The sequence below is a fragment of the Exophiala oligosperma genome (assembly GCF_000835515.1).
Source record: "Exophiala oligosperma strain CBS 72588 unplaced genomic scaffold supercont1.7, whole genome shotgun sequence".
In the NCBI taxonomy this organism is placed as follows: Eukaryota; Fungi; Ascomycota; class Eurotiomycetes; order Chaetothyriales; family Herpotrichiellaceae; genus Exophiala; species Exophiala oligosperma.
Window position 1 is genome coordinate 800,549 of NW_015622824.1, and position 27,594 is coordinate 828,142.

General features: G+C 54.1%; 12 protein-coding genes across 12 annotated transcripts; 7 read left to right on the plus strand and 5 right to left on the minus strand.

Annotated features, from left to right (window-relative positions):
* Positions 1-390: 390 nt before the first annotated feature.
* Positions 391-1,976, minus strand: PV06_07586 (uncharacterized protein; the record flags this gene model as incomplete). Its single annotated transcript, XM_016408845.1, has 2 exons — positions 391-1,802; positions 1,856-1,976. The coding sequence occupies 2 exons, from the start codon at positions 1,974-1,976 to the stop codon at positions 391-393; spliced, it is 1,533 nt and encodes a 510-aa protein (XP_016260599.1).
* A 1,735-nt stretch (positions 1,977-3,711) lies between these two features.
* PV06_07587 (uncharacterized protein) lies at positions 3,712-5,535 on the minus strand. Its single transcript, XM_016408846.1, has one exon. The coding sequence runs from the start codon at positions 5,377-5,379 to the stop codon at positions 3,775-3,777; it is 1,605 nt and encodes a 534-aa protein (XP_016260600.1). The 5' UTR covers positions 5,380-5,535; the 3' UTR covers positions 3,712-3,774.
* A 1,355-nt stretch (positions 5,536-6,890) lies between these two features.
* On the plus strand, positions 6,891-8,300 carry PV06_07588 (uncharacterized protein; the record flags this gene model as incomplete). The annotated part of the gene is made up of 1 exon (XM_016408847.1): positions 6,891-8,300. The coding sequence occupies one exon, from the start codon at positions 6,891-6,893 to the stop codon at positions 8,298-8,300; it is 1,410 nt and encodes a 469-aa protein (XP_016260601.1).
* Positions 8,301-9,203: 903 nt separating this feature from the next.
* PV06_07589 (uncharacterized protein) lies at positions 9,204-11,271 on the minus strand. The gene is made up of 2 exons (XM_016408848.1): positions 10,746-11,271; positions 9,204-10,682 (listed from the first exon to the last, which is right to left on the minus strand). Exons 1-2 carry the CDS (start codon positions 11,194-11,196, stop codon positions 9,502-9,504), a joined length of 1,632 nt encoding a protein of 543 aa, XP_016260602.1. The 5' UTR covers positions 11,197-11,271; the 3' UTR covers positions 9,204-9,501.
* Positions 11,272-12,257: 986 nt separating this feature from the next.
* Positions 12,258-13,974, plus strand: PV06_07590 (uncharacterized protein). The gene has a single exon (XM_016408849.1). The coding sequence runs from the start codon at positions 12,356-12,358 to the stop codon at positions 13,877-13,879; it is 1,524 nt and encodes a 507-aa protein (XP_016260603.1). The 5' UTR covers positions 12,258-12,355; the 3' UTR covers positions 13,880-13,974.
* Positions 13,975-15,013: 1,039 nt separating this feature from the next.
* On the plus strand, positions 15,014-16,565 carry PV06_07591 (uncharacterized protein). Its single transcript, XM_016408850.1, has 3 exons — positions 15,014-15,265; positions 15,319-15,451; positions 15,509-16,565. The coding sequence occupies exons 1-3, from the start codon at positions 15,197-15,199 to the stop codon at positions 16,183-16,185; spliced, it is 879 nt and encodes a 292-aa protein (XP_016260604.1). The 5' UTR covers positions 15,014-15,196; the 3' UTR covers positions 16,186-16,565.
* A 377-nt stretch (positions 16,566-16,942) lies between these two features.
* On the minus strand, positions 16,943-18,502 carry PV06_07592 (uncharacterized protein). The gene is made up of 3 exons (XM_016408851.1): positions 18,306-18,502; positions 17,663-18,252; positions 16,943-17,591 (listed from the first exon to the last, which is right to left on the minus strand). Exons 1-3 carry the CDS (start codon positions 18,354-18,356, stop codon positions 17,027-17,029), a joined length of 1,206 nt encoding a protein of 401 aa, XP_016260605.1. The 5' UTR covers positions 18,357-18,502; the 3' UTR covers positions 16,943-17,026.
* Positions 18,503-18,676: 174 nt separating this feature from the next.
* On the plus strand, positions 18,677-20,052 carry PV06_07593 (uncharacterized protein). Its single transcript, XM_016408852.1, has 4 exons — positions 18,677-18,797; positions 18,853-18,884; positions 18,990-19,325; positions 19,380-20,052. Exons 1-4 carry the CDS (start codon positions 18,749-18,751, stop codon positions 19,530-19,532), a joined length of 570 nt encoding a protein of 189 aa, XP_016260606.1. The 5' UTR covers positions 18,677-18,748; the 3' UTR covers positions 19,533-20,052.
* PV06_07594 (uncharacterized protein) lies at positions 19,962-21,493 on the minus strand. Its single transcript, XM_016408853.1, has one exon. The coding sequence runs from the start codon at positions 21,324-21,326 to the stop codon at positions 20,139-20,141; it is 1,188 nt and encodes a 395-aa protein (XP_016260607.1). The 5' UTR covers positions 21,327-21,493; the 3' UTR covers positions 19,962-20,138.
* Positions 21,494-22,005: 512 nt separating this feature from the next.
* On the plus strand, positions 22,006-22,371 carry PV06_07595 (uncharacterized protein; the record flags this gene model as incomplete). The annotated part of the gene is made up of 1 exon (XM_016408854.1): positions 22,006-22,371. One exon carries the CDS (start codon positions 22,006-22,008, stop codon positions 22,369-22,371), a length of 366 nt encoding a protein of 121 aa, XP_016260608.1.
* Positions 22,372-22,494: 123 nt separating this feature from the next.
* On the plus strand, positions 22,495-23,732 carry PV06_07596 (uncharacterized protein; the record flags this gene model as incomplete). The annotated part of the gene is made up of 4 exons (XM_016408855.1): positions 22,495-22,645; positions 22,699-23,072; positions 23,122-23,200; positions 23,254-23,732. 4 exons carry the CDS (start codon positions 22,495-22,497, stop codon positions 23,730-23,732), a joined length of 1,083 nt encoding a protein of 360 aa, XP_016260609.1.
* A 1,861-nt stretch (positions 23,733-25,593) lies between these two features.
* PV06_07597 (uncharacterized protein) lies at positions 25,594-27,261 on the plus strand (the record flags this gene model as incomplete). The annotated part of the gene is made up of 1 exon (XM_016408856.1): positions 25,594-27,261. The coding sequence occupies one exon, from the start codon at positions 25,594-25,596 to the stop codon at positions 26,947-26,949; it is 1,356 nt and encodes a 451-aa protein (XP_016260610.1). The 3' UTR covers positions 26,950-27,261.
* Positions 27,262-27,594: the final 333 nt, after the last annotated feature.

Consider the following 27,594-nt stretch of genomic DNA (forward strand, 5'->3'; position numbering starts at 1 on the left):
AGAGAGATTGACTGATGTGCTGCAAAAGGAGTCAACGGCGCTGGCTGAGCCCTAGAATATATATCATCGGTGTGGACCTCAGGAGATCATCATCACGCATACCAATTCCATCACCTTTCACACCATCCGTGCCACTCAAAGACGTGACATTTACTACACCGCAGAGTATCCTGACATGCTAGTAGAGCGCGCTGGTCGACAAGAATGAATTCTTGAAGACGAATGTCGTCTCAGCTTGATTAAATGTGAGGTTGGGAATTGACACATGCACGGACCAACAATCACGAGTCTATCATGACGCATGGATTTGAAGACGCGAGAGTTCGCAAATATTATTTATTCGTTCTCATTGTTTGATTCCAATTAAAGCAAAAAGTGAAATCCAAAGTGTCAGCTGGCCTTGGGAGGACCAATTGGTCTCTGGACGCCGTAAAAACGATCTTCAGCCCATCGGGCAAAATCCACCCCCTTGCGGTCGATGAACTTGGTCGCAATCTCTGACCCCCAGAACAAAATGGGCATGAAGCATATAAGCAATATCACCACACCTATGGTCTCTGAGATCATGCCCCATCCGAGCTTGTCCGTCAGAGGAAATATGATGTGTACTAATCTCTTGCCGATCGTCGACAGCAACCAGGGATGCAGCAAGTAGAGCATAAATGAGATGTCCCCTAGGTACTGGATGGGTCGCGACATGAAGAACTTTTGCAAGGTCGAAGAGTATTCTACCAGGAAGATCAGTGACACGGCCGCCGCACATCTCCAGAGGCTGCCGGCTTCCATGTTGTTGGCCCAGGCGCCAGGCGTATGAGCCGCCAACCAGTCATACAACCAGACGTCGCCGTTCTTCCACATGGTCTCTGGTTGAGATAGGAGAAAAGTGATTGGCAAGAGGGCGAGGAAGAGGCCGATGGAACGCACAACTCGGGAAAAGACGTTGGTGGTTTTGGTTTCGTGCTCGTCATGTGTCGGTAATTGACGTCGATGGTGAATCTCACAGGCGAAAGTGCCCATGACAAACAAGAATATGTCCCACTGACCGACGCAGGTGAGGTACGCGAGGCTGACAATTAGTGCGCCCAGGCGCATCGCACGGCTGGCCTTTGCCACCACCAAGATGAGTATGAAGACACATACCGAGCCACGGAACTCGACCGGGATCGTCCACATGACGGGCTCAAAGTCCTTGAACGTGCTGTTCATCCAGCGGCGGTCGAGGGTCAAGGGGTTCAGGCCAGGAATGATGACCTGAACCATCCACCAGATCGTTGACAGAAGTGACTCTGCTCGAGGGTCCGTCTTTTTGGGACGATACTCGAGGTGACAGTACTTGATCAAGGCCCCAATGATGACGAAAGCGGCGCAGGGGAAATACAGTCGGATGCCACGTCGGAACGTCGAGGACACAAGACAATCAAAGACCTTGGATTGTTCTCGTGCCCGTGCCAGAAGGAGTGGCTTGTAGCTGATGGCGTATCCGCTGACGATGAAGAACACCGACACCATCCCTGGGCCAGAGTAGAAGATGCGGAAAATAGGCATTCGTAGGAAGAAGTCGCCATGCGTCCATCCTCCCCTAGACATAGACCACCGAACATCAATGCCATGGCTGAAGAAGACAAAGAATGCCGCGAGGCCTCGCACGCCGTCCAGCCATGATGTTGGATGCAGCTTGCGTTTTCCGTGGGGTGACAGAATAACTGGCCGCGTCGCCATCCATAGTTGCTGAAGAAGAGCCAGGAATGTTGCAACAATCTTGTTGGTGATCGGGCCACGGGCAGTGGCGGATGGTAGCCTCTCTGTAAGCGGTCAGACATTGCGTGAAGGGCTCGGTTTCCTAAGGAGAACTCACTCTCGGTCGACAGCAGGCCCGACTCAACTTCATCTGTGTCAGAGTCATGGGCAAGTGGCGCGTATTGAGCGGCAGATCCTTTGGTCCAGGGAGCGAGATCGCTCCACTGGGGGATCTGCATGTTGGCTGACTCTTTCTCAATAACCCAAGGTGTGAGTAGTTTCTTCCACTGATGAGCAAAATGCCCAAATGGCTAGAGAGGCTAAGAGCAGTGCTCAAACGCTGGAGTCCTTTAAAGTCTCGCAAAAGTTGTTATGGAAGATCTCGAAAGCCCAGACAAGGAACTCGGAACTTGAGCTAGGGTGGCTGCTGGGCCAGTATTATTGTCCTCCGTACTCCGTGCCTGTGCTCCTATGAGTACCACATTTCAGGGATGGGATTAACCGTAGAAATGGGCCCCGACAATGCCCTTTGACCAAGACTGAGACAAATTCGCGTGGAGACTGGCTGGGAGGCCCTCGAAAGGGATCATCGTCCTTAGGCGCACCATGCACAGTAATGTGAGTCGCCAATCGCCAATCTCTTGCCTATGGAATCCTACTCTGGACTGCCCCCTAAGCCAGGGCTCATTCGTTCTAGATCGATACTTGTTGGCGCCGCGAGATTAGTTAGTGGTGTGCTGGTGAAAGACTCGCCAGGCTTCTAGTATTTGGTGGGACGTAGGAGAACAACCATTTCGTCCGCCTTGGAACACAGTGCAAAAATCGTTCTCGATACCGGTGGTACCTGCTGTACAGCAGCTCCATTTGGAGTTCACACTTGTGCGAGGATTGGATGAGTGTTTCGTGCATCGTAACGAGACATCCGTACGCCAGTTGGTGATCTGCATCGTAACCACACTCTCGTATCCTGTTGGTCATTCGCGAAGGTGCCTTGCAGTGACCAGGGTCCCGAGATATGGGCCCCAGACGAGTTTGGTCAAGTTCCAGGGGACTCGTCTCAAAGATTATGTCCAAGAGTCCTCAGGGGCGTGTTTCACTCCACCATTGATTTTCGAATCGGGCCAAGCTAAGGCGCACTGTGCATGCCAAGGTGTTACGCGAGCACCAAAGTCGAAATCGTTGGCTGCTGTTGTGTTTGGGATATTATTGTGCAATTCCTGCGATCAATGCACGAGTCCTCCGTAGGTGAAAGTCGACAGCAATAACGAGAAAGATCCGGAGTACCTTAATGGCCTTGTGTGGGAACCCGCGATCAGCACTCAGATCGACAAGGTTGACATGGACAGGATGAAAGCCTTCCATCTCCACAAGCACTGTCATTGCCTGTCACTGATATCTCGGATGCGGTGGACACCAAGGAACGCACCGAGAATGACTGCTGTCTCCCCAGACGTTGATGATGAGAGACATGAGTCAAGATTTTGACCAGACCAGGTACGCGCATGGGGTACACATGTCAGGCCGGTGTAACCATGGGGGAATGTTGCAAGAGCCAGAAACTCGGGCCATGCTGCAGCTCCTGACCACACCACGCTGGGTTTCATCGTTTCGAGTACCTTTTGGATGTCTTTATTGTGTTTATTGAGGTACTGACAGTGTCTATCCAGCCATGGGAGACGTTGGATTTATCCTTTCTGCCGACCCGGGACGAAAGCTCCGGGGTGGCCAATTGGAGAGGACGGCAGACGCCCTGTACAGCTGAACTTCAAGACCGGACCTATACCCGCCATGCTCGGGTCCGATGCGCTTCTGACTTGGTTCTCAGTTAGAGAAAACCGGATAACATGAAGAACGAGGTGAAACTGAGACCAATGGGGGTTTGCAGTCCGGTTGAGTGGCAGAAGCTGCATTCTCAGCGGCTTCAGTTGGAACATAGAAATCATCTTATTACACTGAATACAATCATTAATACCTGCTAAATACAATCTTCGTCATAGCTACAATAAAAGAGAAGCATTTACGAACGACATCAGAGCGCTAGGCCTTGACGAAACAAAAGTCTTCCAGCTTCTTCACAACCTTGGTACACCGACCCTCGACCTCGCGAGACCACACATCAGCGGCCCAAAGGCACATGCCGAGACCGATTGCCCACCCGGTGACGATGGCCACCGTCCACGGGATATCGCCTACTTCGGTTCCCTGTACGCCAAACGACCACCAAATATAGTGAGGGATCATATAGCCGATGCCGTGGAGGATAGGACCATGAAGTAGGTACAGCGCGAAGCTCACCTTGCCCAGATAGGCGAACAGATCGGTGTTCAGGAGCCTCCTCCAGACCGACGTCTTGGGATCAGAACGAGCAAGCATGAAGAGAAGCAATCCTGTGCCGATGACCGGGTAGAACTTTTCAGGCATCGCCATACCAGGAGGAATGAACTTGTTGAGCGTTTGGTATCCAAAAGCCTTTGACCCATAGCCCCACGTAGGGTAGGACATGAGGTAGAAAGATACCAAGTAGCCGCTGATGCTGAGAACGGAATGCGGCGTCGCCCGGAATCGAGACAAGGCAGTGGCCATCTTGCCCGACTCGGCGAAAGTCGATACAACCGGACTTTCCGGACTCAGTGTCATTTTCTTCTGTTGATCCCTCTCGATCAGAATGGCGTCCACTTGCCCGACGATTCCGCCGAGAATGTAGACGCAAATGTCCCATCGATTCCAGAGAAAGAGCATGAAGAGCATGACACACATGACCGCGAGACGGATGTGGTGTCGGCACTGAGCAGTCGCGATCATGATCAGGTAGCTTAGCAGAGAGCCTTGCATTTCGGCCAAGATAGACCACAGATGACAGTCGTGCTCGGGTCTGTAGCCATACTGGAAGATGTCGCTCAGTTTGATCATCTCGTGAGCCCAGTTGTGGAGCTGCTCGTAGTACGTCGGGTACTGTTTGGGTCGTGGTTCATAGAATGGTCCCGGGAACAGCTTCTTGTCACCGAAGTACTCTCGGTTCTGCTCGTACAGGCCAAAGTAGATAAAGTGGGTGGTGATGAACGTGATGATGAGCGTTGGCAGGTACAGTCTGAGGGCTCGGCGGAAGAGAGCCCCAGAAACGTTGACGAGCACTTTGGCCCTCGACACGGGATCTTGCTTGTCCATTTGCTGAGCAAGTCGGAGCGTGGTCAGATAACCAGCGCATCCGAAGAAGACATGGGCGGTCGTGCCCGCGTAGAAGTATCGAATTATCGGCAACTCCAGAAAGTACTTGTGGTGTTCGTCGACGCCCCATGCGGCGGTCGTGGAATCGCTGTAGAAGTGTGTGTAATGGAAGGTGAAGACTTTGACTGATGCCATTCCTCGCAATCCATTGAGGTAGCTGGTGGGAAAGACCTTGGATTTTGGTGCTTTTTCATCCCAGACGTACGTACGGACCAGCTGGGGCGTCAGCGCGTAGGCGAACCTCTTGCCGAGTCTGTAGAGATGCGCTGGTCTTAGCGATGAGAGTGACTTGAGCACAAATTGTTTGTTCGCCTCTCGAAGAGAGCGGCGGGATAGGATGCCTTCATCTTTGTCCAGGTGCTCTTCCTTCTCTGAGATCAAAGGCTCCTTGAGAGCCCGTTGGTCCTCGTAAGTCATCTTGGGCACAAACGAGACAAGTCTTTGCACGCGGGATGCCAACACCCAACAAGAGCAAAAACCCAAGAGTTGGAGGCGACCTGCTTTGAGACTGTTGTGCAACGTGAGCAGGAAAAGGCCTGCATAACAAGGTTCGAAAAAAGAGAGACCTGTGCCGTAGATGCCGTCCCAGAACGGATATGGAGCACGGACGGTTGAGGATGATATGGAGGGAACGGGACCTCCGCAAACTTGAAAAGTAATCACACCTCGCTCCCTTTCCGGTAGCCTTTGATCTGACAAGGCGACCAAAGCGGGCAGATCGGCTTTCTCATCTGTGCGGCTCTTTGAGATGAGCCTCTGATGAGCACTGAACGAAAATGCTAGCTGATCAAGGCCTTGTAGGCTCCATTCAGACGCAGCAATGGAATTTCACTCTTGTCTTGGCTGTCCAGGCCAGACATCCCTGCTGTATTGACGATACACTGGTGTATCGTACTGGAAGACTGACGCTGTACTTCTTCAGGCAAAATCAGGGGGGAAAGAGAACAATCCCGGTCTGATCACGGAAAAGGTCTTCTCCGCCCCCCCACTCAGCGCCGGTGTGGGGACCGACCAGAAACACACCTCAAGCCTCGCGTAACTGGCCTCAACCCTATCTCGTCTGAACCCCTGTTCGAGCATGCCTGCTAGCAAAAGTTAGAATAAACTCCATCCAGACCTTGTTCAGACGCGCCCATCCCAGCGGGTTCCGGAGGTATGATCTGCAGCCACCAGGAGAGCCGTTTCTCGTGGCACATCTTTCCAATTTGACCGCCACCATGGTGACCCTACCCATGGCGCAGCTGAAAAGTGTGATTCTGAGAGCCTCAATGAGCCCAGATTGGCCTCGATAATGCATTTCATGCACTGTTTGATTTCCGTCTCGCCCAACATGCAAATCCAGCGTCCACGCCGTCCCGGAATAGGAGTATGCTCTCCTCGTACGGATACCCATTTTTACTTTCTCCGGAATCATTGGGCAGCTGAAATCGCAATACCACGCCTCAGGAAGTCTCCCCGTCACTAGCTTTTGGAGTGTATACCAGGAATCCCGACACGGCCAATGCACACGGCTGGCGCTAGTTCTCCATCTCCCATTTTCGTAGCTTCGTAGGCGGGTGACAATTTACACATCCATTTGTGTAGCAATAGTATTGTCTTAGTGCATCAAAGTCAGCATCGCTGTCCTTTCATCGTTGCTCCTTGTCTCTTGCATGTGCTCATTATTGACCGGCGTGGACGCAGGATTTTCTCCGAGGTCATTTCGCCAATCTCGCCCTAGATTTTGGCGAGGGGGTCCTTATCTCAATTGTGATCCACAACAACGCTTCAGACGAGGTTTGACCCATGAAGGGGCCCTGAACGCGACTTTTGAAGAAGAAAAAATCCCAAGGCCACCAGTCCACGGTCCACTGTTTTCGCGGCCGACGTCTTTGCTGTGATCTACACTTCACAATTTAGACGACAAGACATCAGAACTGACAGCGGCGATGGCATTCAGGCTCACCACGAGGCTAATCTTGGCCGTGGTGCTGCTCGTGATCTTGATTCATGTACTGTCCAACACGAAACATGAGCGGACGGCACCCGCGCGGAAATCTGATGGGACGCTGCTCAAGGCAAAGTCGGTCCAGGTGGCCCAAAAGGCCGAAAAGGTCGAGGTTGAGGAGATCACGAACACCGACGTCCTGCCCCCGTCGCATGTGCTGGTCGTGGACGACGACGGCAAACCGGTGGTGGACAAATCTGCATACCGCGAAATATTCTCCAACACAACCAGCACGGGGAACTACTTTGGCATTCACCTGAGTGGTATCGGCGGCTTCAACCCGACCATCATCCCACATCCTACGCGGTTCGACAATTGGATCGTGGTCGCTCAGAGAATCCCCAAAAAGGGCGACGCGGACAAGTACTCTCAGCAGCTGATATGCAACGCCGGCTTCCTGAACGGCGTGCTAGTGTGCGCCGCCGAGCCGACCGTCATACCTGTCTCTTCCACCAAGGGCAACTGTGAAAATGAACTTGGCTACCTGAATTTCCAATGGGGACCTCGCGACGCTCGAGCGTTCTACGGACCGACGGCCCCTTACCTGCTTTACTCGGGACATTCATCGTACACGTGCATGGGCATGTGGATGGAAGACCTACGGGTGCTGGTGGACGACTACCGCATCGAAAGTGTGCTGGCAAAGGACTTTTCGAAGGCGACCGAGATCCAAAAACCGCCGCCGTTCAAGGGCCTCGAGAAGAATTTTTTCCTGTTCTGGGACAACACAGGCGAGGCATATGCCCACAGTGACCTCGTCCCCCAGCGCGTGTTTGCCAAACTGTCGCCCGACGGCTCGGTAGGCCCGAATCTTGCGCCGATGATCGAAGAGAGCGACAAGAAGTGCATGAAGCGGTATATGCCCAAACCCGTGCTGAACGAGGCCTCGATGCAGCAAGCCACCAACACGCTTGCCATCACCATGTGCCGACGCACAGATCCGAAGTGCGTCCAGACCGAACAAAACACGTACATCGTGAACATCTTCCATTACAAGACCAATTTTGCTGGCCACAGCATCTACGAACCTTACGTGATGCTGTTCCAGCAGACAGCACCGTTCGGCTTGCACGCCATCTCCACCAAGCCTCTGTGGATCGCGGGACGTAACAAATTCTCTAAGTACACAGGCAGTGTCAACTGGGAAGATCGCGATGATTATCCGGAGAATCACTCGGAAATGTTCTACATCCGTGGAATGAGCTGGATGTCGCACGGCCAAAAGTACCACGGCTACTTGGACGACATACTTTTCTTGACCTTTGGCATCGAAGACTCGAGGCCTGCGGCCATTGACGTGGTGGCCTCGGATCTACTACAAGACCTGGGTCTATGCGCTAACGCAAAATGAAAAGAAAAAGCGAAAGAGTCAAAGCAACCAGCAAGTGGGATTTTCTCACTGCAATTTTCCCCCCAAAACGATACCCTGAGCCGTGGGCTCCAAGTTGTCACAATTTTCTAAGCAACGGGTGGGCTCTTTTCCTTTTTGATTGACGTCCATCTCACACGATTTATCCCCTTCTGGAAGCAATTGGGGCCGACGGCGGAGCTATCACGCTGCTCAGCTGCAAGGTACCATCGGGGGCCCATGTGTGGGTGGGTTGTTCACGCGTTATGGTGTCATGCAGGCCTCTTGACGTCAATATTCTACGACGGACGTTTCACCTCTTTTCTTCTCCCCCTTCGGCTAGGTACCAGGACTTGGTTTGATCTTCCTGCCGTGTCGTGCACAGACAGCTGAACTTGCCCGGCGCAATGACCAAGATAACCAGTCCCCCGGGACTGATCTAATGAGAAAGCACGGACTGATGATCTCATCGGCGCACGGACAGGAGAACTTTGACGAAGTTTTGCGACGACATCGATCATCACATCACCGGACCGGGAGAAGAGGAGGGAGAAAATAGGAGCAAACGGAGGGCGAACTCATGCAGGTTCAAGCCTGCTACGAGGTAAACGGGTCGCAGAGCTGTAAGGGAAAAAAAAGCCTGCATAATGTAACGAAGCATGAGGTTGTGGTGTTTTGGGAGTTTTTCGTTTCTCTTTGACGTGAGCGTCCCGACACTGGGAATTTTTTATTTTTTGGAAGTATCTTCTCATAGAATAGCATAGATCTAGTCCAAAGGAGTATCAATCGAATGAATATTCCCTAAGCAACAAGTTTTCGAGTTGCAGGTCATACAGTAAATCTTTCTCAGGGACAAAACGAGACACCCGTAGAATTCTTAGAACATGATCATATTTGATTGACGATCAAGAGAGTCCGAAACTCCAGCACCCAAACACATAGTACCGTCTAAGTAAAAACAAACAACACCCTCGCTTCCCATCCAGTATACTGTTAATAGTAAAAGAATATCAATGCAAAGGTATCCAAAGATTGTCGTAAAACCATCAAACTTCGTCCGCGGCTGGCAGGACCATTTTTCCTTTCCTTGCTGCAGCTAAAACTCCCGGGAGGTGCTTTGTTATTGCTTCCCTCGCCTTCCAACATAAAAACCCAACCACGAAAATGCAGCGCCCTCAAAGGAGAGAAACAAGAAATTGATCAACTACGACCTCAACTCTAGAGGCTTATCTGCAGGCTTCTTGTTGTCCTGTTTCTCCTCGTCCTTCTTCTCCTCTGGCTTGGCAACAGGGTCATCTCCTTTCTTTTCGTCCGGGTTGGGATCTGATTTCGCTTCGGGCTTGGCCTCGGGTTTCGCTTCAGGCTTAGCATCGACCTTTTTGTCCTCGACCTTCGCTTCGGGTTTAGCAGGAGCAACAGGACCATCCGCTTTCTTCTCGTCGGCGGCGGCAGGCTGCTTCTTCGCCTCGGGCTTGTTAGCGCCGCCCCCTGGCACCACGTTCGGCTGAGCGTCTGGCATGGGGCCTGGACCGTCGAAGAACTCAGGGTCCTCGGGGTACCAGGCGGCGTCCGGCGGCTGGTTGCCCTGGCCGAAAGGGGCCTGCTGGAAGGGGACGCCTCCGTCGGGCTGCCGGTTCACGCCGGCGCCAAAGGGCGCCTCCTCTTCGGGCTTGGGGGCGTTGGCGTCCTCGAGCTCCTTCATCGCGATCAGCTTGACCTGTTCCTGCGCGGGGAGCGAGTCGAAGAACTTGGTGTTGGCGTCCCACAGCTTGACGCACTCGGAGTTCCAGTTGCACTTTTCGACCTCGCCGTAGACGGGATGCTTGTAGCGAGGGTGGCTCGTGGGCCACGACGAGGCATGGAAGTGGTGCTTGACGAGCGCGCCCTTGCCGCCGTGGTTGCCCGAGTCAGAGTGTCCAGTGCCAGCGGCGAAGGCTTCCACCGTCAAGACCAGCACCCGACCGACCAGTTTGGCCTCGAGCGTGTTGTGGAACGTGTCCCACGTGGTCTTTTGTCCCCTGATTTTGGAGATCTCCGCGAGGATGGCCTTGGTGAAGGCCGAGGGACCCGTGCCGCTGATGACTTCGTCAAAGTCCAGTTCGAGTTCCGAGATGGGCTTGCCTTGCTTCTTGGCTAGGTCGTTCAACCACGCCAGAATGCCGTCGATCAACCTCATCATGGCGGGCAGGCGAGGCTTGCAGGCGAACGTCCACTGGACGAAAGACTGGCACTTGGACCCCAAAAGTGAATGCGAGGCGAACTCGGGCATGTCGGTCTCCACTCCCACGATCATGTCCACGTCCCGCTCATCAAAACGGTCCGGGATAAACATGTCCAGAGGCTTCAAGGCTTCAACGTCAATGTCGGCCCAGACACCACCCTCGGCTGTAAATGAATATCGTCAGCACGCGTTAGGCACAAGACGGATCTCTGAAATCTTCAACTCACCGTACATGATCAAGTAACGTAGGAGGTCAGACTTGATGATCTTGTCGCTGAGAGTTCTGTAGGTGTGCACAATGTCTGGGCGGTTCAGTCCATGCGGACCATAGTGATATTCCACATATGGCATGGCATTGTCGTCTGTGAGCACCTCGTATCGGTAGTTTGGGTTCTTCGTCGTCCAGGTCTTGGCTCGTTCTGAGTCTCTCAGTTCCATTCCGAACGGATCGTGTTTCCACGACTGCCAGATCTTTCGGGGGATCTTGTCAACGAGAGATATCGAATTGTCGGACCCAGATACGCCCGCAATCGCATTTCGGTAGAGCATGAAGAATATACCGACAATGCAAAACGGGACGAGTCGCTTCAGCTGTGCTCGTATGACGCCCTCAGAGGGCTGCCTCACAGGTTGGAACTTCATGTCGACGATGGCGTCCGTACACGCGTTGCTCACCATCAAAGACTGTTCGACAATAATGTCCTTGACAACCAGAGTTGTTGAGCGGTGATGATAAAAAAAATGCACGAAATGGACGAAGCGTGCTGGTGTCGCGCTCAGAAAAGACACGACCCGTAGAAGTCCAAATTCTGGTTAGTCTGTACTGCGTACTAACGGAACGACCGATTACAGTACTGAGAGGTAGTAACTCGTTGACTCTGGTATGGAGTACAATGGATTGTGACACCCCCCTCAAGAGACCGGGTCTGGCTGGAACACTGTATCTCCCGATTCAGCGAGTTCAGCTGGCGCCCGCTCAATCTACAAATTTCGGCCCTAGGCAAGTCAACAATACACACAATCGATAAGAGTAGAGTAATCTCAGGCCAGACTGGGATGGACCCCCTCCGGAGACGACTCAAAGACAAAAAAAATTGTTCAGGAAGCGTCAGGTCGGTTTTCCAATTGGACGGAACCGTGTCTCACGTTTCGCTGTGCGTGCTGCTGAAAGATCAATTGGGTGGATTGCCAAGTGGAATGACTGATTTGCGCGCGTCGGGAGATCTCGCCAGTCCATGAGGCCTTGCTAGTGAATGTAAAGGAAATGAGAGCACGGTGGGGCCGCATCACCATGAAACAACCTTTTGACGGCAGTTGAACTATAAACTGAACTATGTGAGATGTATGTTGACAGGGGTTCTGAAGTATGAATCTGGGCGTGGTTGACAGAACTCTGGCATCTTAACCTGTTCCTGGAGCCCCGATCCACTCCGGTCCGAGGTGGGTATTTAGTATAGAGACCAGCACTAGCAGGGATGAGGTTCCCCTTCCCGCCCCTGACCCACGCATTAACCGACCGGTTGGGTCTCCCCTGGAGAGACCTTAGTCCCAGGCCGGTGCCTCGGCGGATCTGTTGAGCGACAAGGTCCAAGATAACAGCCACATGTGCAGGAAGGAGACACACGTCGAAAAAACGTCGACGTGCAATCTGACTGGTTGGTTCTTTTGTCGGGTGTCCAGGCGATCAAACATGACCACTTTGCAAATCCTTCGATCATCGCGATCCTGCTGACTGACTTGCCATTTTCGTTGCAAAGGATCGAAAAGAAAAAAAAGGCCACCATATTCCTGTCAGCGTAGGTCACCAGGCATAGGCCATAGTCAAGCGTCCTCGATTATGGCCACGAGTTTCAGCGACATCAAGATGGACTCTCAAGGCGACGGCATGCTCGAAAAGGGCTTGTTGGAGCCTCTGCAGCACGAGCAACAAACCACCCTGCTCTCCCGGCTTCAAGATAGATGTCAAAATCTCCTCAGACCGTCGACGTGGCTCAACTCGCACCGGCCCAAGAAGCCTCTTCACAAGACCGCGTATCTCGACGGCCTCAGAGGCTTCGCGGCTCTTCTGGTGTACATCCTCCACCACGAGGTTTGGGGACACGCCGGGATCGGCGGTGAATTCATCCTCGAAAACGCTTACGGCTGGGACAAGCAGTTCTACTTCATCTGCCTGCCTGGCATTCGACTGTTGTTCTCCGGCGGCCATTTGGCCGTGGCCATCTTCTTCGTCATCTCGGGTTACGTGCTGTGTGCGAAGCCGTTGAGCCTGATCCAAGCGGGGGAGACGGCACAGATGGCCGACAACGTCTCGTCCGCCCTCTTTCGACGGTGGTTCAGACTGTTTCTCCCGGTGATCGCCACGACCTTCATCTGGTTGACGTCCTGGCACCTGGTCGGCCTGAGGTCTCTCGCCCCCGGCGCCATGGAGCCGGAGAAGAAGTACATCGACGAGCTGTGGCGGTGGTACGCCGACTTCAAGAACTACAGCTTCGTGTTCCACGAGGACCCTGCCAACAAGTACAACGACCACCTGTGGTCCATCGCCCTCGAATTCAAGGGCTCCATCGTGGTCTACACTTTCGTGCTCGCCTTCTCGCGGGCCAGCCGCAACGGGCGACTCCTCTGCGAAGCCGGCCTGGTGCTGTACTTCCTCTACGTCGTGGACGGCTGGTTCTGCGGCCTCTTCACCATCGGCATGCTCCTCTGCGACCTGGACTTGCTGGCCGCCAAGGACAACCTGCCCTCCTTCTTCAAAACCCTGGAGCCGTTCAAGATGCCAATCTACTACACGTTGCTCGGCATAGCACTCTACCTCGGGGGCGTTCCTTCCATCACCGGGGACCTCCAACACCTGCGAGACTCTCCCGGCTGGTACTATCTCTCGTTCCTGAAGCCCCAGGCGTTCTGGGACCCGCGCTGGTTCTACCGCGTCTGGGCCGCCACTTTCATCGTGGCCGCCATCCCGCGTGTGCCCCAGCTCAAGTCCCTCTTCGAGACCAGCTTCTGCCAGTATCTCGGCAGGGTCTCGTTCGGCCTGTACCTGGTCCACGGTCCAGTCCTGTGGACGCTGGGAGACCGAGTCTACGCTGCCACAGGACGTATCCGCGAGGAGCATTCAGAGCTGGTCCCTGGGTGGATCAATCTGTGCCCCTTCCCGAGCTGGGGTCCGTTTGGACTCGAGATCAATTTCCTCATGGCTCACGTAGTCCTCCTGCCATTCACGCTGTGGCTGGCCGAGGTCGTCACCAAGATGATCGACGAGCCCAGCGTGAAGATTGCGCAGTTTCTCTACAAGAGGGTACGAGGTGTAGACGAGATGCTGGATCTCGGTATCAAGCGAGGCTCGTGGATCAAGAACTAGATTTTTTTTGTTGTTGTGATGACAATGGGCATGCCGGAGTTTGTGGTACTATTCTTAAATCGTGTTGGGGTTCGATTCTTTCTTTACAATATCTCGGGATTAAGCCGTTGGGTCTCACAACCTACATGTCACAAATTTGCCTGTCCTTTCGCAGCATCACAGATCCAGACCAGGCCGGATTGAGGGAGCTAGCATTTGAGCCGCTTCTCTGTCGCGATTGCGGCTCTCAGATCCTCTAGACAAACCCTCAGCCTCGGCGCCGGGTAAATTGCTGGTGGTAATTAATCTGATTCCAGAGGGAAATCGTGGAAATCACATCGATCCAGCAGTGATGAGGACCACATGGAGCCGTGGCGAACCTGACAGGATTCTTTCCTCGTCCAGAGTTCAACCAGGCTTCACGTAAACTTCAATATAACAGCCACGTTGGCCAAATCTGGCCTGCCAGATGGGAAAGGTGCTGGCCTAGAACCCAAAATAATCTGTAGATGATCGGAAGGACCGAAGAAAGCCTGTAGAAAGAGGGAACTAGCATGTGTTGGCTTCGAGACCTGCCAAAAGAACAGCGAGCTAGTCACTGTGTCTCAGTCCAGCACCGAAGGAGGCGCCGACACCACAACCTTGTCCTCGCCCGGTAGAAGAGGAGCATTTGGGTGGCGGCCATAATCTGCCCTCCAGGAATCTTGCATCATCGCCCGGTCGAGGGGCCATGTATCACAGTATGGAGCTAGTATCGAGTAAAATTCGCAGACCCATCCCATGGTGGAGACCGTAGCACCGCCGGAGCAGAACCGGCCGATTCTTACCTTCCCCTGTTTATCATACCCGGGTGTACCAGGGTAGGGAACTCAGGTGTAAACATACACCATCAAGTACCACATCCTGCTGGCCCAGCATCACGATGATCCATGGTCCTCAATCATGTGGCGCGCCCCAACTCGTGTGGGAATCTGTCAGGCTCATGCAGTAATTCCTCGGCGTATCTTACTATCATTCTCCGTAGGTGCCTTAGCCGCCTGGGTGGGCTCATCACCTTGCAGGCATCATTGTGTCCGACCGGTACCTAAATAGGGTAAGCCATAATTTGAATATGTTGTGATGAGATAGAAGCTTGTGTACAGCCGGGGGTTCCACCAGAGAAATGAGCTCGGTGAGGTCCTACATATCATCCAGCGTCCGGCCTCTGCCTCCGGACTGTCCTCTCTTTCCCTCTCCAGTCGCTCGCTAGCATTTCTTTTCTCTCGTTAATTCTTTTTAACCCATCCTCGCTCCAAAGGCACGAACTAAGCGACCTTCTGTTGCAATTTCGTCGCCAAAATGAGGACTTCCTTGATCGTTCTTGCGTTGGCCGCGGCCTCGCAAGCTGCACGTGTTCCCCTCTGCTCTGTGAGTGTATACCATTTCCTGGTGTAATGTACAACGGCTGACCACCTCCTCAGGCTATCTGCATGACCAACGGGATCGCTGCGACAGGCTGCTCTGCAAGTGACACCACCTGCATCTGTGGCTCAGACAAGTTCTTGCCATCCGTCGCCGAGTGTGCCGAGTCCGATTGCAATGGAGATTCCCAAGGTGAGTGATGTTGATCACTGTCGTAACAAAGGACGCCGATGCTGACCAGTCCAACAGCTCTTCAGACCGCCGAGGGCTTCTGCTCAAGCGCCGGTGTCAAGGTCGAGATGAAAAGATGGTTGAATGGCGGTCCAGGAGGACACGGCCCCCCCGAGGGTTTCAAGGGCCACGGTCCCCCTGGAGGTTGGAAGGGCCACGGTCCTCCTGAGGGTTGGAAGGGCCATGGTCTTCCCGAGTTCAAGGACTGGGAAGGTGGTTGGGGCCGCTGGGGTGGTCGTTGGAAGGGTGGCCGCTGGAGAGGCGGCAAGTGGCGAGGAGGAAAATGGGGAGGACGACCTGGCTGGTGGTCACCCCCAAGCGGAGGCAACTCTGACAACGGTGGCTCGTCCAACAACGGCGGCTCCGGCTCTCAACCTCAACCAGCCTGGGGTGACTGGCAACCAGCTCCCCCGAGCCAAGGCGGCAATGGTGGTTCTCCCCCCAACAACAACGAACATGGAGGCTGGCCTGGTCCTTGGGGACCCCCCCGTGGAGGTGACAATGACCACCATGGCGGATGGCCTGGCCCATGGGGACCTCCTGGAGGCGACAACAACAATGGTGGCTCCCCTCCTAATAACGGTGGCTCGCCTCCCAACAATGGTAACGGAGGCTGGAGCGACTGGCAACCATCTCCAGGGAACCACCACCCACACCCAACTGGCCCGTGGAACCCTCCTCACACAGTCATCTAATCTTCTTCTTGTCAATGTCAGGAGCGTTGGTCTTTGGTCTTCTTTCGTCGGCCGAGCTTGCTTGCTATGCAGTTCATGCCAATCATGTTTTTGATCGCTAGACTTGATGCCGGGAAGTTGGGCTGCTTCTCTGGCGTATGGAATTTATTGGACCCAATCGGTATGATAGCACTGGACACGGGAAATTCTTTTTACCTTCTCATGCCGTTGATATACCGGATCACAAAGCCACTCGCGTCCAGTCGACGATCGTGCGAGCAGAAAGCCACAGATCCGGGCAACGAGTAATCATCAATTTAATGAATGTAGAGCTGCTTCAAGCATGCCATCAGAATCAACGAAAAACTCTCATGAAATGAAAACAGTTGTTGACAACCGAATCGCCGAAGCGTAAAAATCTGAATTTGCACGTTGGACCCTGGAGAATCCGCGGGCAGGTCGCGTTCTCTGTAACCTCTTCCACATCGAGGCGATGACTTCGCAGACTGTGCACCGTGTTGCGCGAGATCTTTGTTGAGGCGAAGGTGTCAGACGCGAGGTCTGAACCGATTTGTCGGTTAACGACACGACACGTGCTGATCTGGTCACGTGATACGCTTGGCAGTCGAGATCTGTCCTGGCTGATCTTGGTTAGGCTGGTACGGGATACTACAGTAGAAGCAGCGCCGGTTAAAGCGAAAACAACCACGCGCATGTAGCTACATAGATGACAAGGTGCGTTTATCTCGAACGTTAGCTAATGGCGGGAGATGGACCGGACAGGGGTTGACCTTTGGTTCGCAATGCATGGTGCTTGCAGGACCAGATGTGTTCTCTATGAACTTCAATGGTGGCTGAACATCTATTCTATTTCCATGTCGTCTCCAGCGTTTGGCCTCTCCACGGAATGTTTCACGCCTTCCACAAAAGCTTTGACGGCTTCGGCACCGCCCAGGGGCACACCGCCTCTCCTCATGTAGCCACCATGGATGATAGGGATATTCAGAGCTTCGCTGATACTGGGCAGACCGCCGTCCCTCAAAGCAATGGTGAGGCTGGCCAAGCTCTGAGAGAATTGAGGTGACCGCAAAACTCGCCGTAGAATGTCCTTTTTCTGACCTAGACTCAGAGCCTGTTCCGCAGCCTGCACCGACGCATGATCTGTGTTCAAGGCCGATTCATCGTCCGCTTGCTGTGCCAACGTCACCAATGCTGGGGGTAGGTACTGCAGTAGTCGGTCAACAGTCTCGCTGTCTGCGGAGTCGATCCACGGGATCGTCGATGTTGGTGTCAGCAAGTCGGTAAGTGTGGTAAATACGCGATCTTGAGTGGCGGGAGCTGAATATCGGGATCTCCCTACCGACCCAAGGCCACCTGACGTCCGCGTAAAATGCTCAACGATGCTCTGCATTTCCCTCTCGGCGGCCCTGCTGGAAGGTCAGATCATTCTGGCATTGAGAGCGGAAACGGTCTCCACCAGCACGTGTGTATTACCTACGCTCTTCCGCCGTCCGCGCCTCCCTCCCGGGACTCCTCGCCCTCCTCACGAAAGTCGCCACCCGTAGCATCTGGGCCCGCGCCAGGACCGCTCTGAGACGGCCTCCGGTTGGCACTGTGATCCGTACCTTCAACGTCTTCCATTGGTTCGTCATCGTCGTCGTCGCCGGGCCCATGCTGGTCACCTGGTAACTCCGCCATCTGTTGTTGAACGTCGACGTCTTCCCCTTGCAGAAGATTGTCCACAATCTTGCCCAATTTCAGATCCCGGGCACTGAACCATGCAGGATCACCCTGAGGATGTTGACTGCGTGATTGAAGCCAGAAGAGGTATCTCTGCGAGCTGGAGGAGAACTTGAGGACGTATATTCTGCCATTGGTCACTTGTCTTGAGTTGTCCGGGTTCTCTGAGCTTGTGGGATGGTAAGGGGTGAATGTGCCATCGGTGGGAAGCATCAAAAGGTCCAGCTCGGGGTTGTCCAAGGCCGCGGTTCTTGGCCGCCAGCACAAGTGTAGCAGCTCATCTTCGGCGTAGAGATAGAGGTAACCGGGTGTCGGGAGAGGTTTTACCTTGGCGGGCGTCGTGCCAGACTGGACAGAAGTCAACGTGTGCCCCTTTCAGATCGGCAAGTCAACAAACTCACCTGAAGCTCACAGAGCCCAGCCTTGAACGTGATGATGGGTTGTATCGACATGAGAAGAGGGCAGTGACACAAGGATTGTCCAAAAGGAAAAGGTGATGGTAGGGAGGGTTGTGATAGTGTCGTTGGACGTCGTGGGGTGGTTCGTTGTGAGAAGTAATTGAGGTCGTCAAATTGTCATTGCGTAGGGTCGGACAAAGGTACTCGTCTACGCAATTGCACAGGAAGCCTGGCTGTGAGCGGGCCCAAACACCGTGACGGTCACGTGGACAATATCTTCGGAAAACCTGCCCCATGCTGGGTGATCGCACCTGCCAAGCCCGTCCACATTTTGGGTGCGCACCATCAATTCGCATGAACACTTCGCAGGACCGACGACCAACAACATCTCCCGCGACCACCACCTTTTTGTCTCCCTAATATCGCCTAAATCGCCCATCGCCATCATGAGCAGCACAGAGGCCAACCCAGCTGTCCAGAAAGCGGCGAGGTGGTGTAAGTTTCCGGTCCGCTCTGGTGCCCCGAGAGAGATTTACTGATGTCTCTACAGATCCGGCCGACGATACTCCCCTGCGCAAGAAGGTGTGTTTTTCTCCCGAGCGACGGCGACATTTCTGGTCGTCTAGAAAATATAACTTTGCCCGCGGGTGTGCGGACAGTTGGCTAACGTGAGGTGATCCAACACAGGCGAGGAAGAGTCAACATCCCACCAAGATCCGTGCTTCGCTCAAGCCTGGCGCGGTCGTGATCGTCTTGGCTGGAAGATTTCGCGGAAAGCGAGCGGTGGTCCTCGGACACTCCAAGGATGCCGTCATCGTGACCGGCCCCTTCAAGATCAACGGTGTCCCTATCCGCCGAGTCAACGCCAGATACGTGATCGGAACCTCGACGACCGTCGACATCTCCAAGCTCGACAAGTCGGTACTGGAAAAGGTCACCAAGCCTGAATACTTTGCCCGGGAAAAGAAGAGCAAGAAGGAGAAGGGCGAGGATGCCTTTATGAAGCAGGGAGAGAAGCCAGAGGTGGGCCTTTTGTCACTTATAGACCTGTAGACATCGAGACTAACCTATGTGCAGAAGAAGCAGCCTACGTCTGAGCGTGCATCCGACCAAAAGGCCATCGACAAGCCTCTCCTCTCCGCCATCAAGAACGAGGAATTCCTCGCCAGCTACCTGCGATCAAGCTTCAGCCTGAGACACGGCCAACGACCCCACGAGATGGTCTTCTAAACCACACCAATCAATCGTCCAGGGCGTGACGTAAAAAGACGATGCTGATCTGGAGAGAGTCACGGAAGGGGGACGTGGTAGAAAGGCGTTTGTTGTCTGCTTGCACGATGATATTCAAGCACCTGCTTCAAGGGAAAAAAACAGAAAAATTAAAACCATGTGACAAGCCACTCCATGCGTGACCATGAAGAAAGAATTTCCATGGCCCATGCCGATCTGAGCTGTTGGGTGTGTAAATGGTCAAGAACCGAGTTTCTGACGGGTTGATTCTGCACACAAAGATGATGCTTCGGGTCCAGTTTCAGAAATCTTCGAGCCTAGACAAAATGATAAGCGACATGAAATCTGTCTTGCGTTTGCGGTGACAGTGTTGACTCGTGATTATTGAGATTGTCGTGACGGCGAAGTGACCAAGCATCCGTGAAACCAAGGAAAACCAACGAGGGTATCATCATTCAAACGTGCTCGCTATACGTGATCATTCTTAAAAGAAATCGGCCACGACTCGCGTTGCCAATCCATCGTGATAACTATCAGATCCTATATATCAACATCTTTCTCCTCCATATTTCGTTCAAGTCGTTGTGGCCTCCTTCCATGCGACACTCAACTGTTACTCCGTTTCCTGGTCCTCCTCCGCGGCCCCAGACTCTTGGCCTCCTCGATCTTCCCGCTGACCTTTCTGCTGGCCTTTCTCTTCGCGCCCTCCACCCGGGCCGGCACGTCATGCTTCTCGGCCTCCATGGCGACGTCGTCAAGCATGTCCTGCCCTACGGCCGTGCCCATGAACCAATCGACCAGACCCCACGGGCCGTAGTTGCCTTCGCCGTCGCACATCAGGTGCGTGTCGGTGCGCCTCGCCATGCCGCCGAGGATGAAGTTGGTCGGCACGGTGCTGTACCCACTGTACGCAAAGGTCTCCTCAAGAGACACCATCGACACGTAGATGACGTACGTGATCAGGTGGAAGCGGAACAGCAGCGCGGGGAGGTACGTCGGCAAGAAGGACCGCACCAGGTAGGCGAGTGGGTGGTCGTAGCTCCCCGACAAGGGAAATGGGGTGGAGATCGAATGATACCATTCATTGTGTGCCCGCGAGAGACTGTTCTTCGACTCGTGCAGCACGTACCGGTGCAGGACGTACGTGAAGACCTCGCGCAGGAGGTAGCCCTTGGCCAAATCTTTCAAAATGCCAAAGGGCAGAGGCAGCGTCGTCGTCACGCGCAAGGCCGAGCGGATCAGCAGGACGCGCGTGAAGAGGAGCTCGACGAGAGCCTGGATGCTGACGCCGAGGAGCGTGTTCAGAAGCGACCACCCCAACGCGCGCAGCGTTCGAATAGTGCCTTGACGGCTCGCGTTCTTGAACGGGAGGGCCGTATCGCCCAGGGCCTTGAAGTTCTCGGCGGCCGAAGGGAGCAAGGCGTCAAAGAGTACGAAGAAGGCCGACGGGAGGATGTAGAAGAGCGTCTTGACGGCCAGGGTCGCGACAAGCTCGACGCGCAGAGGCGGGTGCGACAGGACGAGCGTCGACCATGTCAGATAGAAGAACAAGAGGTTCAGCGAGGTCGAGTACGAAGAGAATGTCGGGATGAGGAGGAAGCTCAGCATCGGCAGGCCGAGGAGTGCGTCGATCATGGTGCGTAGAGTGGTGTAGGTCGCGGAGAACGGGGACGTTGCGTAGTTGTAGACGTTTGTGAAAAAGGACGGCGGCGGAGGGCATGCGAGCGCGGTGGGGAGATGGGATGACCATGATTGAGGGAGGTAGCAGGCTGGATTGTACGGGTAGGGCGACATTGTTGCACTGCGGTCATTCAGACGTCACCGCATCAGATGGAAATGAGTTCGAGCTCGCTTCGCTCGATGAAAAAGGAAGTGAGGTTCAATGCGACACCGCAGGCTGGTCAAAGCCAGGCGAGACCAAAGAGGTTGGGCCTTTGAATCGTTAGTGTCTTGCGCCTTTGACCACGACGTCATTTTGTATACGAAAACGATTCCAGCCTTCGATGAAAATCTCACCATAGGCTGATCATGTGATTTCACACAAGCCACATTGTACGCCACAGACTTTTTGTGCCACCGCCAAATTCTCTTTTACTCTACATACAGAGTACATGGTTGCACATGCTCATCCTTTTCTTTTGGAACAGAAGTCTCCATGAGCTCAAACCGACCCCCACGCCCGCCATGACATGGCTCGATGGTTCTGGTCCCTGGTCAACATCCAGGGCGACAAGGTGATCTTCTCGGCCCATATGTCGGCGTGAGAGATATGAAAAACAAGAGGGGAAAAAGTTCCGCCAGTAAGTCCAATTCAACAGACCCTCATCTACCATCGCATACCAGTTTATACATTGTCTCGTCCCCCTTCCGTGTTCACATGTTTGTTCCAAAGTGTCAGCTGCTTTCGTGGAAGGATCAACCGCCAGTGTGATACATTGGACGCCACTTGACTTGACAGGTAGGCGTCTGTCTCATGCGAAGCCAGCGCCGAAAATTGCCATCAACAGCCGAAGCAACTGCTCAGTTTGGCGGAACCAGAAAGTCGATTGTTTTAGCCCTTTTGGCCTTTTACGCTTTGAGCCGTCTCCATGGCCTACACCCCTGTCCGGCCCCTGCCTCATGCGGGGTTTGTATGCATCATACAGCGCCCTGCTCGATGTCAGCTCGGGAAGACTATCTGCCTCAACTCGCTCGAGACAAGACCTGCCCTTCACTACCTAGCGAGCGATTATCCCGCTCAACCAGTACAGCATCAAGTCCGCCCCACCATTTGTTGTGGTTGCTGTCCACCCTTGCGCGCATTCTCCGCACTCAGTGGGTGACAGTCGCCACAGAGTAGGCCCTCGAAACCTCTTGTGCCCGTACTTGAAATCTAGGAGCTTGTCTCCTCTGAACAGAGGAGATTGCATCGTGTATTGTCTCTCCCTTGCCCGGAATCTCCCTCCAGATTGTCATCGACATCATGTCTCAGGCCGACATTCCCACCAAGCAGACCGCGGCGCTGGTGCCGAAACAAGGTGGACCTGTCGTCTTTGATGACGACTATCCCGTCCCAAGGCCTCGTATCGACGAAATCCTGGTGAAGGTTCTATACACGGGTGTCTGTCAGAGCGGTAAGCACCAACGTCGAGCCCCCCAAGTCTGAGCTAGACCCATGACTCCACAGACCTGCACACGAAAGCTGGCACCGCAACGGGGGCCGACGGCCAGCCCATCACGAACATCAAGCTCCCTCACGTTGGCGGGCACGAAGGAGTGGGACGGGTCGTGGAATTCGGGCCCAACGTGTCCCCGAGGGACGACCTGCAAGTAGGGACCCTGGTGGGCATTCGCTTCGCATCCCGCGTATGCCACCAATGCGAGTATTGCACTTCAGGTAGAGAGCAGCACTGCACAAACGCGACGAATCACCTCCATCACGAGGACGGCAGCTTCCAGCAGTACTGCGTCCTTGATACGAACTATTTGACGCTGTTGCCACAAGATGTCGACCCCCGGGTGATCGGGCCCACGCTATGTGCGGGTGTGACCGCCTACAAGGCAAGTCTCTCTACGCCGGTCAAGTCATGTCCTGACTGAAAGATCCCAGGCTGTCGTGAACGCCCACCTCAAGGAAGGCGAATGGCTGACCGTCATCGGCGCTGGCGGAGGTCTAGGCCATTTCGCAGGTATGGCGGACGCGTCGTGACAATTTTTTTCCTACTGACGGAACAAACAACAGTTCAGTACGGTCTTTCCCTGGGTGCAAAGGTGCTCGGGGTCGACGCCGGTGACGACAAGCGACAGTTTGTGGAGAGTCTGGGAGCTCGGTTCCTCGATTTTAGCAAATGCAAGGACCTCACACACGAAGTTCAGGGAATCACGGGGGGTGGGACGCACGCCACGGTCGTGACGAGCGGCCACCCTCAGGCCTTTGGACGACTGGCCGACATGATCAGGGTAGGTGGGTCACTGTGTATGGTAGGAATTCCCCCAGGCGACGTTCATCTAGACATACCCATCGCCACGATCGTCATCAAGGGCTTGCGAATCCAGGGGAATTTGGTGGGCTCGTTAAAGGAAACTCTTCAAGCGGTTGAATTGGTGCGGGTTGGAAAGGTCAAGCCTCGCGTGCAAGTGCGTCCATTCAGAGATTTGCCCGAAGTGTATGACATGCTGGAGAAGGGTGACATACCTGGCCGGATTGTGTTGGAGATGTAGGGTAGATCTCGTCATGACGTCGAGTGGCAGAGGAAGTAGTTCGTACCATACAAGTGTAGTGTGTCAAGCTGCAGCAGAGCCAGGCTTGATCTGCCCGAATAGTTCGCACACAGTTCGCACACAGTTCGCGAGGAGACATGTGAATGGTCAGTGGTGGCCTGCAAAGCCCTCAGCGTCCTCCGTAATTGCCTGCATTCTCCGGGATTGCTTTTAGAACATTTTGGCTCTCTCACTAGCGCCAGTAAACAAGGTGGCTAGAATTGGACTTCCCTATATGGAGCCAACCTTGTCAGGGTGTCAGGGATCATCCCGGAACTCAACCAGAACAACTCAGCTTGGCAATGAAAAGCCTTCACAAACATCCGGCTGCGATCTTTTGGTACACCGGCCGTATGCCCCAATCTTGGTCCTGCCAGCTGACGGCCCTTCTGTGACACATACCTGGGGATGGCACGAAAGGACGAAAGGATGGATCAAACCCCCTCTCCCGGTCTGTGCATCTTTTCGGTGGCGTTCTGGTTCACAGATCTCGCTCTTGACCTCTTTTGTCTCTCTGCCTTTGCCATTTCGAGCGTCTTGCATCTGGGTGGCATGCCAGACGCGATCGAGCCGGGGTGGGATTTAGCGAGCTCTGAAATCTAGATCCGATCCAGGGTTGGCCACCCAAAGAAAATCGTCTGGCCTTACTCCGTAGGTCGAGCCCAAAGAAAAGCCAGGCGGTTGGACAATACGAGTCCTGTGTCCAGCCCTCTGGTTCAGAGGTCAGGCCTCCTGTGAGGCAAACCGTGGTGACGAGTACCGTGAGCACCACCTTCATGCGGCCACTTTCGCTAGCTCACCATCCCCCATTCGCAGAGAACCTCGTATCTGTCCTTGCGGAGGTATGCAGTATGCAGTCCAGTGGAACAGGGGGCACCAATTCGGACGTTGGGCTTGCCCGGCTAACCCTGCTTTTGGCCGTGAGCGACAGCCCCTCCCCGTCCGTCACGCTGCGGACATGCAAGCACTTTATTGACAAGTTCAATAATCAAAGTGCCTGCATTGCATTATCGATAATCATACCGCAAGCCAAGTGGAATCTTGACACAAGGCTGTCCGGTCTCATCTGGGGATAATGGGGCCTCTGGAGTTGCTGGGCTTCTTTCCCGAAGACAGGCTGGGTTGCCCTGAGGTGCGAACAAATCGAGTCCTTCGTGTACCTGCATCAACAAGCTGTCAAGCCTAACCGATCAAGTCTTGTGTCTGCTCGTCTCGAGAACCCAGAAACAGGCAGTAGGGCCACCATCCTAATGGATCTCAAGCTTGTGATCGTTCTAGTGCATCATTCACTTGATCTGTGCTGCAAAAATCCAGCGCGCGTTGATCCAGAAAACGAAGCACCCCTTGCCGTGGAGATGGAGACTTGCAGCCATTCCTCGTATTTTCCTGGCACTCGCCTCAGGATTCCAGAGACGCTCTTTGGGACAGGTCTGCTTTTGAAACTCCGGATCCCTGGACATCTCGCTGTAAAAGTGGAACCCTGTCAATCCGTATTCACGAACCACTTGCTGGAGTGGCTCTGGCACATACCAGACGCCTTGCATTTACCAGGACAACGCGCCCGCCGCAGGTCGGATTCATAGATATGGACGGTCGATAGTCGCCTACCTTTCAAGTTTCTCATTGAACGCTCGACCGACCTTCTTTGGCTCGTGATCTTGAACAGAACAAGAGAAAAGAACACCGTTCGAAACTGGACCAGCGCCGGTGTCCCAGGCATCCCACATGGCAAACGAACATAGCGAGATGGTTGTTGAAAGTCAGTACCTGCCCTGTTGCTGCGTCATCACGATTTCGTCCATCTGACTGACCAGATCCAGCAATGTCCCCTCTCCATCTCCATTTCAAGACCGAGGAGAGCCCCCTCGACATCCTCCCCGAACTCGACGGTACTCCTTTCGGAAGAGAATCGCCGGTGAGCTTCATGACGGACTGCTCGTCCATGTCGTCCAGCTTTCTCTGTGACTCTTCCATGATGGGGCCTCAGGGTCTCCGCCGCTCCTCGCTCGGATCGTGCAGCAGCATGACCTCGCCGGACATGTTCTTCACCCCGTCCGCGAGGACCGCGAGTCCCGTCACGCCCATGACCAGTGACGCCGCGGTGCACATGTCCTGCCCGAAATATATGAAGACGGCGTCGTCGTCCTACTTGGAGAGCTGTCATCCCATGTTCCAGCTTCAGGACGCCGGGCAATACCCTGGCGACTGCGTCTGGTTCGACGGGGCGAGCTCCCCTCTGGGCCTGCCGATGATGACGACGACCGGCATGCCGGACATGATCCTACCTCCGGTCCACCACACGCTGTACGAGTCGAAACAGCACGTCGGAAGCAAGGTCGTGTCCAATCCGATGTTGACCAAGTCCATCTTCGACGAACCTCTGAACCCGGCGGCCGTCGCAACAATGTACGGCGGTGTGAACCCCCACCACCACCACGACCTGCTGCACGCCAACCTGGGTCATCCACCTCCTCCGGAGACCATCGAACCCAGTGTGACCTTTCAGAGGATCCTCCCCAGCTCTCTGAGCTACAAAGTCGAGCCATCCACCCCGATGAAGATCAAGGTCTTTCCCACAGCCATGTTGAGCAGCAGCCCTCCTCTACCGATCATGTCCCCTCGTATCGTTCCCACACAATCTCACGACGTGGAAGACATGCCGTACGCCGACGTCGAGCAGCTGTTCCGGTTCACTTCGGGCAAGGGAGGTAACAGTCGGTCGCACCACCAGCACGACCGGCTGCACCGCCGAGGGTACGAGCGCAAGAACGGCGGTGGCGTTCAGGCGTCGTCGTCGAAACGCAATAAGGTCAAGACCGCCACCTCTGGGGTCAACTGTACCCCCGTCATCGAGGGGAACCCCTTCCCGTGCAGCTACCCGGGGTGCATCGACAAGGGCACGGGGAGACAAAAGAGGTTCAAACGGCAGGAACACCGCAAACGGCACGAAAAGACCGTCCACGAGAAGCACGAGAACGACATCTACAAATGTTGGGTCCCCGAGTGCCACAAACCTTTCTCGCGGACCGACAACTTGAAAAGTCATTTGAGAAACACCCATTCCAAAAAGCCCGGCGTCCGGGGGAACCGGTACGTCGCCACGCTGGACAGGAACAGCGAGTACTACGACCCGGATTGGCAGGGGGACCTCGACAGAAACGGGTACCCTATCCGGTGAGACAAGACTTCCAGTCGGAGGTCCAGGTGTTGTTGAAGGGCGAGTAACTTGTAAAACAAATCATCAATCACCAAAAAAGGTCAAAAAGAGTCCAAGTTGGCGTCAAGGGAATGTCATCTTCTGTCATCGTTTGAGGTATTTTGACGCGTCAGGGATAGGGTCATGTTTGGGATGACATGATACTCTTTCTTCAAAGTGAAATAGCAAAGCAAAGCAATACCTAGCTACCTGGATGGGCATTTCGTTGGGTCGGTCCCATGTAATAACAGTCTCGTTTATTGATAGCGCTGTTTCACCGGTCATCGAGAAAAGAAAGCATACGATTCTGAAGATTTTCATCATAAGAACCAAAAAGACCAAAAGTATGACTTGGCCTGATCGCCCCCTCGAAATGAGGATTGGAAAATACACGGTTGACTAAGGCGATACACAGCAGGGTGTGCTTCATTCCTAAGAACTCGTCTGGAATATACAACACGTTTCACAATTGGAGAAGCCTCGTGGTTGTCGTATACTTACATTGGTTACTCGAGTAATCAAGGAGTCCCACATGTTCTCAGTCGGCAGTAAAAGAAAATCGTAAGGGAACAGACGTATTGAGTAAATGGACATCCATGGGGCTAACATCAAAGAAAAGACCAAAAA